Source organism: Phoenix dactylifera, chromosome 4 (assembly GCF_009389715.1).
Source record: "Phoenix dactylifera cultivar Barhee BC4 chromosome 4, palm_55x_up_171113_PBpolish2nd_filt_p, whole genome shotgun sequence".
NCBI lineage: Eukaryota > Viridiplantae > Streptophyta > Magnoliopsida > Arecales > Arecaceae > Phoenix > Phoenix dactylifera.
In genome coordinates this window covers 16,029,519-16,040,316 of record NC_052395.1, presented here as the reverse complement: position 1 = coordinate 16,040,316, position 10,798 = coordinate 16,029,519, and the positions used below count along the sequence as shown (strand labels likewise).

Genomic DNA, 10,798 nt, shown 5'->3' with positions numbered 1-10,798 from the left:
TATGTGCTAACCATTCAGAAAGTACCCTGTGGTCAGGAGAGGGGGAGTTGCCTCGGGCACTTCGTGAGATTGTATTTTCTGATTTTATTAGGTATACTCATACATGTATTGTAAGATTAACCCGTTAAAGTAAAAAAAAAATAAAAAATAAAAAAAATAAGAGAATGTAAGCAGAACTATCCAAATAGGCCTTGTAAGTCATTTTTCCCGTGCAGCCAATGGCAGCTTCCGCAGGCCCTTGCTGAGCCATTGGATTATCGGATCGGGTTTTGCAATTTAACGGACCGGACTCGGATCAAGAACCGGCCCTAATTCGATCCGTTGGGCTCCATCGTGGAATCGCAGGTGGTCTCCGCGACTCCGCCCTTCCTCCTCTTTATCTCAGTGTTGCAGCCGGACGGGAGAGAACCCCGAGTGCGAGCGACGATTTTTGGGACCGAGGCAGGAACACTTCAAAAACCCTAACCCCGATCCTAGCCCTGATTCCTTGCCCCTTGCCCAATTCTCTCTTCGATTTCCTCGGAAAAATATTTGTCTCTCTTTATTTTATTTTTCTTGTGATTTTCCTCCTGCCAATTGATACTGGTGAAGAGGGAAGCGGCAATGGCGGTGCATGAAGATGGGAGAGCTTCTGAGAAGAGATCCGGCGAAGATGGCGATGATATGCCCATCTTCAATGCCGAGAATCTACAGAGCAACATGAAATCCATCTACTACAGGTCCAATCTCAACCCCTAACGTCAACTCAGAAATAGATCCATGTTTCACGAGTGAATATTGCCTCTATAAATTCAAGTTTCACATGCTAATTCGTGATACGTACCAGTCGTCCTTGTTCTCGTTAGCAGTGATTGCTGAGTGTAACTTTGTGCACTGCTGTCTCATAAGAGTTTTGTTCTTTTACTCTGCGTGCGCTAAAAAATATGTAGTCTATGCTCTCAAGGGTTGAAACTTTTAAGCTTTCCTCTCTGTGTACTGGTCTATGCTAATTTTGCCTCCTAGGAGCCCCTGTAATTCAGGTAATATAATTACGATCTACTCGTTTGGACCTAGACTGCTTTTTACTAGTTACATGGATCCAACATTATCTCTTTTTAGGGGTTTCATATTTCTGTAAATAATGGACATTTTCAGAGTCTTCTTTTTGGTCATTATAATGATGATGCGCTCCTAGCTCGCGGAACTACACTACATACCGGAAAAAACTCTCTCTATTACTTTGAGAAGAGAATCATTGGTTTGACCGACGAGCTACGTGGAAAATACGAGATCTAGGCAGAGCGTTTGGAGGCTGAGGCTCATCCGGCTGTTCTGGGTTGCACTCGTCCACCCACCTGGGACCTATCGAGAGGAGGGAAGTGGAAGGTTGACGTGAGGTGGACGGCCCTCCTGGTCTTCACCTAATTGTGGAAGAGGGGAGTATCAACTCTTTCTCGTGCCTTTCTTCAGCTTGCTTCTTCCTATGAAGCTTTAGGGGATAGTTAGAGAACAAGTATTAGGACGAGTTAGAAAGTTTCTAGGATCAATTGGTTCTATGAAGTGAAGGTTAGGGGCTTAATAAAACAATAATGATTTAAGAGAACAGATGGTTGAAGAATAAGATTGGAGAGAATTTTAGAAACCAGACTGTAGGAAATAGTAGACGGGTCATATTATGGGAAAAGGTATAGAGGTGAGCATTGTGATAGGAATTAGGTAGATCACACATCATGGAAAAGCTTAGGCTTAAAATTTGTCTTTGAGAATGGTTCCTCTGTGAAAACTCAAAGGAAATATATTCGCAGAAGCTTTAGAGGCCATACAACGAAAGATTTCTTTAAATAGCTCATCACGAATGGTCAATTGACCTGAAAAAATAGAAACCATTGTATAAAATAGAATTTAAAACAAAGGATTTCTTAGTCCTTTGACAAGGAGATAGAACGTAGGTACAAGCTCCTTGAGCAGGAAATGCAAAGAGAAACTTAGTTGGCAAATCTGTATACAAATGGACAACAACCATGGCATCATTTTAGCAAAATGATACAGGTAATCTACCTGCATATGTGGTCTTGCCCCGTAATTTAATGCACAATTTGGGCTCGTTTGGTTCGCGGGAAGCATTTTCCTTCCTAGAAATATGATTCCTGGGAAACAAATTCCTAGGAAGAGGATGCCTAGGAAAGTACTTTTGGCATGTTTGGTTGACAATGGAAAAGTGACAAATTTCCAAGGTGCTTATGTTTGGTTGGCCATCCACTTTCCTAGGAAAGTTATATATAATTCCTATTATGCCCTTAATAAAAATTAGGTTTTTAATGCCTCTTTAATGCTTCTTTAATGCTGAAGGGACTTTTTGGGAAAAAGTAAAAATGGAGTGATTCCCGCCTCATGGGAAAGTAACTTTTCCATGTTTCTCATGGGAAAGACTTTCCCATGAAATGTGGGAATCACATTCCCATGGGAATACCACTTTCCCTTCTCTCTCCTTTGAAAACTCCAACCAAACAAGAGGCATCTCATTACTTTCCCGTTGACCACACTTTCCCCCCTTCTTTTCCCGCGAACCAAACGAGCCCTTTGTTATCACTAGGCTGATCAATGCTTTTGTAAGTGTGACCGGCACTATGATAACCTAAATATTTCCCATTCAGGGTACTTCTACATTTTACAAGTCGGTAAAATCTCAATTTTATGCCCAAATGGAAGCAAGAAAGTTAGAGAGTGATGAAATATATTGAGGTGGCACATATCCCATCTTGAACTTTAATCACGGGCTTCAGTATGTTAAGGATTGGTTGTTAGCATCTCATAAATATTAGAATCCTTTCCGTGAATCCGTGAAGAATGAAACTGATAGTCTTCTATAAATATTCTTTATATATTCTGAAATTCATTGAAACTTTTATTTGCCCCTAAAAACTGATTTAGAAAGCTAATCTTAAAAATTCATCCCATGGAAGGAAAGCATGACCTTACATAAGACTTTAATCAAACTCCTCTTTAGCAATTGCTATAAAATAATGTGTCATGCCCTTTTCTTTGATTTGGAGGATAAGACAAGTAATACAGTTCAATTTTCTTTTGGGTATGTAGCAAACAGGTGGGATCCAGAACTTAAAACAACCCTCCTTAATTGAATAAGCTTATTGTAATCGTATCATATTTTTAGAATTTAAGTATTAAAAACAGAACTATATACTTCATCTGGATCCTGTTCGTTCATTTGATGGCCCAACACCAATCTCAAATCCCCATAATTAAACTTTTTAGGAGTAGTTCTGTCGATGAAGATTAAGCATAATAAAATAGGAGGTAGGTGGTCTATGAAGTTGCATTGCCTAATAAACTAATTTCTTTTCATGCTTAGGGAAGAATGCGAGGTTTGATTAAGGTGTTACAATTATCCCTAGGAATAAATTCTAAGTTAAAAACTTCTTGAATGCTTCCAAGGAGCATCAGGAATTTTCTGTAATTTGTAGATGACGCATCATGTCCAAAAATGTCGCAAACAGATGATATAACTAGTTGTATGTTGAGAGGCTTCTTTTTTGTTTGTCTGAGAAAAGGAAGGACAGGATTGGGGAGAAAGGCCCACCCTACTGAAAATAACCAAGCTCAAGTACCGGAATGAACCTCTCAAGACTTGAACCTGGGACCTCCTCCAATGGAGGAAGGTTGTGGCCACTGCTCACCTGGTTTATTGTTGAGATTCCTTCATTGAAGGTTCATCTTGGTAATGGATGCGGTAGTTTTATGAAGAGAGGAAGGGCAAGATGCACGGAAATAGTAAGCCCTATCAATGTGGTAGCATAATGGAATATTCAATATGTTATCTAAATGATAGATGAGGGATCAGGCTTTTAGATTTTGTTTTATAATTAATATGGGACAATTTATTTGAAGGGCCTTATTTTCATATTTTTGTTACAAGAAGCCTTTAATAGTCATTATGGGGTAGTATGTAATTATGGGTTATACAGAGTAGCTTTTTCAGTGGCATTACAAAATGTACACACATTAATTTTAGGCAAGTAGATGTCCTGAACTTGAATTTGTGACCACATGAGTTATGGTGCTTACGACTCTATTTGGTTATTGAGAAAATAAAACAAAAGAAAGTTAAAGGAAAATCTTCTATTCAATTGTTCGGCAAATAAAAGAAAATTTCAAGAGAGAAAATAAAGAGAAAAATGAAGGTTTAAGGTTTTTCCTAGAAGGTATAATTTTTTTTTCTTCATTTTAGGTTGTTATCTCTTGAGAAAAGCCAAATGAAAGTAGGTTAGGTCAAACTTACCCAAGTACTAACTGTTCAACTTGCTATACCATTTTGTTAGCTCAATCAGGCATCAAAAAAATCTAAAACTTCTTACAGCATCCTTTTGTCCTTGGATTTTCTTTTCTTCCATTCTTTACTTGGCAATTAAATAGACCCTAAAAATTGAAGTTTCAGTGATGGGAATCATATTACAATTTGAATTGCTTGAGGATTGATTTGAGCGCCTTCATCATTTTTTTCAGTTAGTACCCCCAATTTCCTGCAATGCTTAAAGGCCTATGTTTATGTTTTTCCAAAAATTAAAAATGTCCAAGGTCAACTACAAGAGTGAACGGGGTTATTTGGTTGGTCCCTGGTTGCAGGTGAGAGAATTATATAGTTTGTGGGTTGAATTAACAGAACCTGTGTTTTCTTTTCTTTTGTTTTCTTTTAGCATGGTTAATTTCATGTTTATTTAGTCTTTGAATAGTTATGAAATTGAGAATTTGCCCATTGGTTGTTGATTTAACTCCTTATTGTTTTAAAAATAAGTATAACACTCAAGACTACCATTTATTTATATCTAATTATGAATTAGATTTTCTCTTTTTTGAATTTTTTTAATTCATGCTGATTGGCTTCAAAAATGGTAACATAAGGTTGATGTTAGATCAGAGATCTTGTCTAGCCATGTCCAAGGGATAAGAAGCTCCAATAAACTATGTGCATTCCAAACCTTGACATGCACCTATTGCTTATAAACCAAACTCCAAAACCCCATGACCTTTGACCAGCAGACTTTCCTTTTCTTTGGTCCTATGAGTGTTGCCAGAGGGAATCAGGTACTACAATACTAGCCTTTCTAGTTGGTTTGTCACATACACTTTGTAGTCAATTAGGGAGAGGTAACAGTAATAAGACAAGCAAGTGCCCAGCTAGGGCTGTTAACGAGCCGAGCCAAGCCCGAGCCTGGGAGAGCTCGGCTCGGCTCGTTTCACAGAAGCTCGGGCTCGGGCTCGGGCTCGAGCTCGGTAACGAGCTCTATATTGAGCTCGAGCTCGGGCTCGCTTGGCAAAGCAAAGGCTCGGGCTTGAGCTCGTAAAGCTCGTTTCAATTACAAGCTCCAGAACGAGCTCGAGCTCGGGCTCGTAATCGGGCTCGAGCTCGGGCTCGGGCTTGATAATAGGCTATTTTTCTCTATGTGGTCAGATTTTTATGAATTATAGTGCTGAAATAAAATTTTTCAGTGGGAGACTAGAGCTCGTTTGGGCTCGTGAGCTGCTCGGGCTCGAGTTCGGGCTCGGGCTCGGGTGTAAACGAGCCTCATATTGGGCTCGGGCTCGGGCTCGTTTGACTAACGAGCCAAGCCCGAGCCGGGCTTTTACCGAGCCAAGCCCGAGCCGAGCCCGAGCAGCTCGGCTCATTAACAGCCCTATGCCCAGCTATCCTACTAGCACCTGATCATGTCTTTAGTTTCTAGGTCCTAAATCATTCATTCAATATCCATGCTGCTGTTAGTAAAGCAAGTCATTTTTGCTCGGTACTCGGTTGATCAAAATCAATTCCAAAAACCTGAATTTCATAGTAAAGGGAAAAGTCTTTACTAGTAGAGGGCTAGCGCGCCCCTATATCTATATTGTGTAAGCGTTTTCTTCGCAGCTAGCGCGCCCCTACTTTCTAAGAGAGGTTTTATTCGGTGCTATGGGAGTTTAGTAGGGGTGGTAACAACGATTAGTAAGTAAGAAAGTAGGTGACGCGGTGTTCAGAACCAGCCGTCGAAGTGAATGAATTCGAAAGAACGAAGAAGTAAGGAAATGAGACGACTCTTTCTTGAAAAATTGCATAAGTAGATCTTCCCATCCATATGATCAAGTAGGGGATGACTTTGATAATTTTAGATTTGGAGTGGTTTAGCGAGGAGAGAATAGGGGCAAGGTATTCAAGCTATGGTTTGCATCAGAACATTTGGAAGAAACAGGAAAAATAACCACACAACTTTGGAGAGCAGGGAGGAGAAATAATGTAATGGATAGTGGGAAAAATCTCTGGAGCTGATGAAGATTTTTTCCTGGAATGTCATAGATCTAGTAGATGCAAATGATAAAAGTATATTGGAGAGTCTACCAAATAAAAAAGTCATTTTTTATTCAAGAAACAGAAGTGAAGGACTAAAAATTTGCCATAATGATGTTCTTAGAAATTTAAGTGCAAACTTCCATGGGTGAAATGGAAAACATTTTTTTGGGTTTCTGTTGAGCATGGCATCCATTTTGTGCAGTGATGTGAAATGTGTAAGTTTATGTTTAGAATGCTCTGGGCAAGAAACTAATAATGATTACTGTGACAACTTGGACATATTTTTTATTCATTTTTCATTTAAATTATATGAAAATTTTGCGAGTTGTTTCTTGTAAATTTACCTTATTGCTTTATATGAGTAAGAGTAAAGGTTGGTGTACTTCAAAATAAGATTATTGTTAAGTTCAAGCTGATATAGCAGTTAGATCCCTTGTCCATCAAAAACTGGGATTGGGTTCGCTATTTTGCTTCCTAAAAGGCACGAGACACCATCTAACAGAAAATTGAACAATTCACTTCTGTCTCTGCAGTCGTACCTTCTTGTCTATCATTGGCGGAGTGGTTGCTGGAATTTGGGGATTTACTGGCTTGATGGGCTTTGTTCTTTATTTCTTAATTATGGCAACCGCTTCTTTGGGATTTGCAGCGAAGGCAAAATTTTCGACCCACAAATACTTTGATTGTTGGAACAGAATTGTAATTGATGGATTTCTGGGTGGCCTCATGGTATGATTCTAACTCATTTATATTGGCTACTTGTGGAGTTCCTCAGTTTATAATATAGCTAAGAATGCAAGTTTATAATTGCTTTTATAATACATGAACTGTCATATTTTTCCTAGCCAATTGTCTTTTAAGCAAATCTAATAACTACGCCAAAACATGTGCCTGATATCTTCCTGATGGATCATGTTTAAGTCTTATTGCTTGATAAATTATAATTTCTTCCATCTGCCTAATACATGAATGCAATATCATATGCCATTTCCTAGGAGTTTATGATATCATGTCTTTTTGCTTGCGACCTCTTAGCCTAATAGGAACTCCAAACTTTTGTTGGTAGCTTAATACAGTTGATGGTTTGACTCCAGTAAAGCTTTTTATTGGCTTTAGGTCTGCAGCTGGGCAACAATGTATTTAGAATTTGAAATTAGAAATGTAACCCGCAGAACACATCTATGAAAATACCAATAAGTACTTCCCTTGTTCTACAACCTGATAGACAAATCTTTCTGTGGGATTTACTGCTATCTAATATGAATTTCTGAATGATGTTTTAATTAGACTTGGATGTCTTGCGGGACTCTGTTACACTATGCCATGCCATAAAGGCAACACAAGCACCAACAACTTGTACTATCACCTTGTTTCTCCACTTGATTTACTGGTTTCTCCACTTGATATATCAGAATGCACAAGCTCACCCACATATATGAGCTACGGTCTATGGTCCGATAACTTGACAACCGTTCTTGGAAAACTAATTATTTGACCTTTATTATGGACAAATGACTACTTTGCCCTGATAAGTGGATAGCCACGCTTATTTGTAAAACACAATTTTCTTGGCTTTATGTGCCCCCTATTACACAACTAAGGCCTACTAAAAGGATGAATTCTTCAAACCGTTAGAAAAGGTTCATCCCTCTTCATTGCAAGAACAAATTCAGGCAGTAAGCTAAAAATAGAGGTAGAAAATATGGAGATAAAAAATGTATTCTTTGTCATTTGAGGATCTTTTGGTTTAGGGAAAAAAGGGGTTATAGTGTGTGGAACAAATAATCTGTATTAAATGTTAAAATTTAAGAGAATGTATCAGATTTCTATATAATCTTTGTACCTATTTTGATAATGCGGTCTAAAGTTTGTTTGGAGTGTTTTTTATTGCTCGAGTTCTGCAGTTTTGGCCAATTTTAGCTGAAACTCAAATTTTAGTATAGTTTCGACCGATTTTGGTGTGTTGAACAGAAACTGATAAGTCCATCAAAACTAGGTTATGTATGGTTAAAAGTCTTGAGGTTAGGTTGTCTTTTTCTCTTTCCCCTTGTAAGTAGAGGTTGTGATTCCAGACCGCCTAAGGATGGCCTACAATGTAAGACAGGACCCAAAGAGAGTATTAGATTAAGGTTGCAACTGATCTTATTGCTTGCTATCCATAGTTTGGGAAGAGTACAGCTAATAACCAGTATTGCATGGACGCATACACAAGAATCAAATTCAAACATCTCTCCAAGTATTTGGTTCGAGAAGAAAGAAAACTGGAGATAGCAAATAGTGGTCATCTAGATCCAATGGGGTTTCTTTGGATGCCCTTGGCCTTAGTACCAGTTCTCCACATCTAAGTTGTTGAAGCAGCAAACTTTCTGTTCTATCCCATTCATCCCAACTGTCGGTAGTGATTTTCCCCAAGATCCATATGACCACCACCCTTCTGCCACTTCCAGTAAGCCTCTCTCTCTCTCTCTCTCTCTCTCTCACACACACACACACACACACACACACACACACAAATCTCATATTATCTCTGTAGCCCCCATTTTCTCCTTGGAAGCCCTAATTTGTCTTCAGAGAAGGAAATTGTTGATTAATTCTTTAGGGTTAAAGAAGAGGAGGTTGGAGATGGAGAGTGCCCCATGGGGCATCATGCAGCCTGCTGGCCCATGCACTGCATGGGGCCCTTTCAATCATGGCCTTTCTGCAACAGATGGATGGCTGTGATTTAGAGATTGGACCTCTCCAGTCCAATCCCGATCCAGTGAGGATCCAGATTCTTTGCTACTGGGAACTTTGTGGAGGAAGGATTTATGTACATCGAGCCAAGAACAGCGAGAAATCGATGTGTAAGGGCGACCATTGCATAGCTATGATGGTCATGATCCCTGCCACCCATTTTTTTCTTAATTTCTTGAAAAGCTGCTCGCAAAAATTATGTATTTTTGAAAAGCATAAGTAGAGACTCGTCCTTTGTTTGATCAGTTTCTTTAAGAACACTGAATTCATGCTTTACAGCATAAATCTGGGATCGAATTGAAGGATCTTGGGAAATTCAGGTTGAATGTTAGATAATTTTGAATATGATGTTAGAATACTTAGAATTACTGCTAATATGAATTAGCTCGAATGGAACCACTTTGAATTTGGAAATTTAAATGACAGTTCAAAATCTGTATAATGAATACTGATATAGATGGCAGGTATCCCGTTGTCAAGATTAGTATACAAAGGGGTATATTCTGATTTGAATTAAGTATAAAATGACTCTGAAATGGTGAGGTTATAATATGTGAAAGGACTTTTCTAGAGTCCTATCTGAAAAAATGTTGATTAAATGAGTCTTTTAAAAGAATCAACTAGTTTGTGCTTGATCATTTTTATTTCCAGCTAGCTTTTGTTCATATTAATGTTTGCCATGTTTGTATCTCAGCCTTACTTTTTTTTGCTTGATACTACTAAACGTTGTCTCTAATATTATGTTAGTTTTATGCTTGCAGTCGTTCGTGCTGTTCTGGACGTATCCTCTAATCAGGGTAGAAACTTTATGCTCATAATTGCATCTTTTACACATTTTTTACTGGCTTGTTTTGTTGGATTTATATTTCCCACTACCATTTATTCAGTAATTTCCTTCAAAATCAGGTTATCCTCAGTTGTCTCATGTACCCCCTTGATTAATAATTCCTTACAGAACAGTGCTAGGGTACCACTGACAACTGAGAAAAAGGTCAAAACCAATGTGTAGCACTTCTATTGCTCCTTTTCTAGCTGTTACTTGTTGTTTGAGGAGCAATAGGAAGGTTACACATTTCTGTGTATCTTGTGTCTGAGAGTTGTGTTAGCATTTCTCATCTGCTTGACCGACTTGTTCCTTGGAGAAACCCAGCTGTCCTCCCATCCATGCTGTCTCATGTAACTGTATAATGACATGATACGTACAAATTTAATGACATGATAGATACAATACTTCAGCCTTTCAGTTGCAAGATCTTTAACGTACTCAGGTTTGCTTATGACATTGTTCACATATTCTGAGCAAGGGGAGCGTTTGATTATTACCTGAAGGTGATGCAGAACGGATGGTATTCATTAAATGGCTAATCAAAATGCATTCCTGCTGAAAGCTATCGTTATCGCTATTTAGCAGGCACTTGATGAGGAGAAACCCTCTGGCTTGTTTGCTTGATATAAGTAATGTCATCTTTCTTATTTTACTCTAAGACGAGGATTGCAGCAAAGTCCTCATTTTCTATCCTCTGTTGAATTAAACCTGTTAATTTATTTATAAATTAGAGAAGACTGTTGCTAGATGTTATTCTTGTTGAAAGCAGCCCTTGATGATTGAAATTTACGGTGACTTGATTATCGGTTCTAGATGTTATTCTTGTTGAAAGAAGACCTCGATGATTGAAATTTACGGTGACTTGATTATCGGTTCCATAAGTTGGCAATGTAGGAGTTGCTAACTAGCTCAAGTAATTGCCTACT

At 38.5% G+C, this 10,798-nt stretch overlaps 1 protein-coding gene across 3 annotated transcripts; it reads left to right on the top strand.

Annotated features, from left to right (window-relative positions):
- Positions 1-356: 356 nt before the first annotated feature.
- On the top strand, positions 357-10,686 carry LOC103723914 (ER membrane protein complex subunit 6-like). 3 transcript variants are annotated; one of them, XM_039125659.1, is made up of 4 exons: positions 357-719; positions 6,847-7,042; positions 9,794-9,827; positions 10,315-10,686. In XM_039125659.1, the coding sequence occupies exons 1-4, from the start codon at positions 604-606 to the stop codon at positions 10,371-10,373; spliced, it is 405 nt and encodes a 134-aa protein (XP_038981587.1). In that variant the 5' UTR covers positions 357-603; the 3' UTR covers positions 10,374-10,686. The 3 variants fall into 3 exon arrangements, with proteins under 3 accessions (XP_038981587.1, XP_038981591.1, XP_038981588.1); XM_039125663.1 differs by lacking the exon at positions 10,315-10,686 and adding an exon at positions 10,002-10,289 and having other exon boundaries at positions 358-719; positions 9,808-9,827; XM_039125660.1 differs by having other exon boundaries at positions 359-719; positions 9,808-9,827; positions 10,315-10,625.
- The last annotated feature ends 112 nt before the right edge of the window (positions 10,687-10,798 follow it).

Coding starts and splice junctions, on each gene's coding strand:
- LOC103723914 (XM_039125659.1), top strand. CDS start 604: ATGGCGGTGCATGAAGATGGGAGAGCTTCTGAGAAGAGATCCGGCGAA. Junction 720..6,846: donor ATGAAATCCATCTACTACAG/GTCCAATCTCAA, acceptor CTGTCTCTGCAG/TCGTACCTTCTTGTCTATCA. Junction 7,043..9,793: donor GATTTCTGGGTGGCCTCATG/GTATGATTCTAA, acceptor ATATTATGTTAG/TTTTATGCTTGCAGTCGTTC.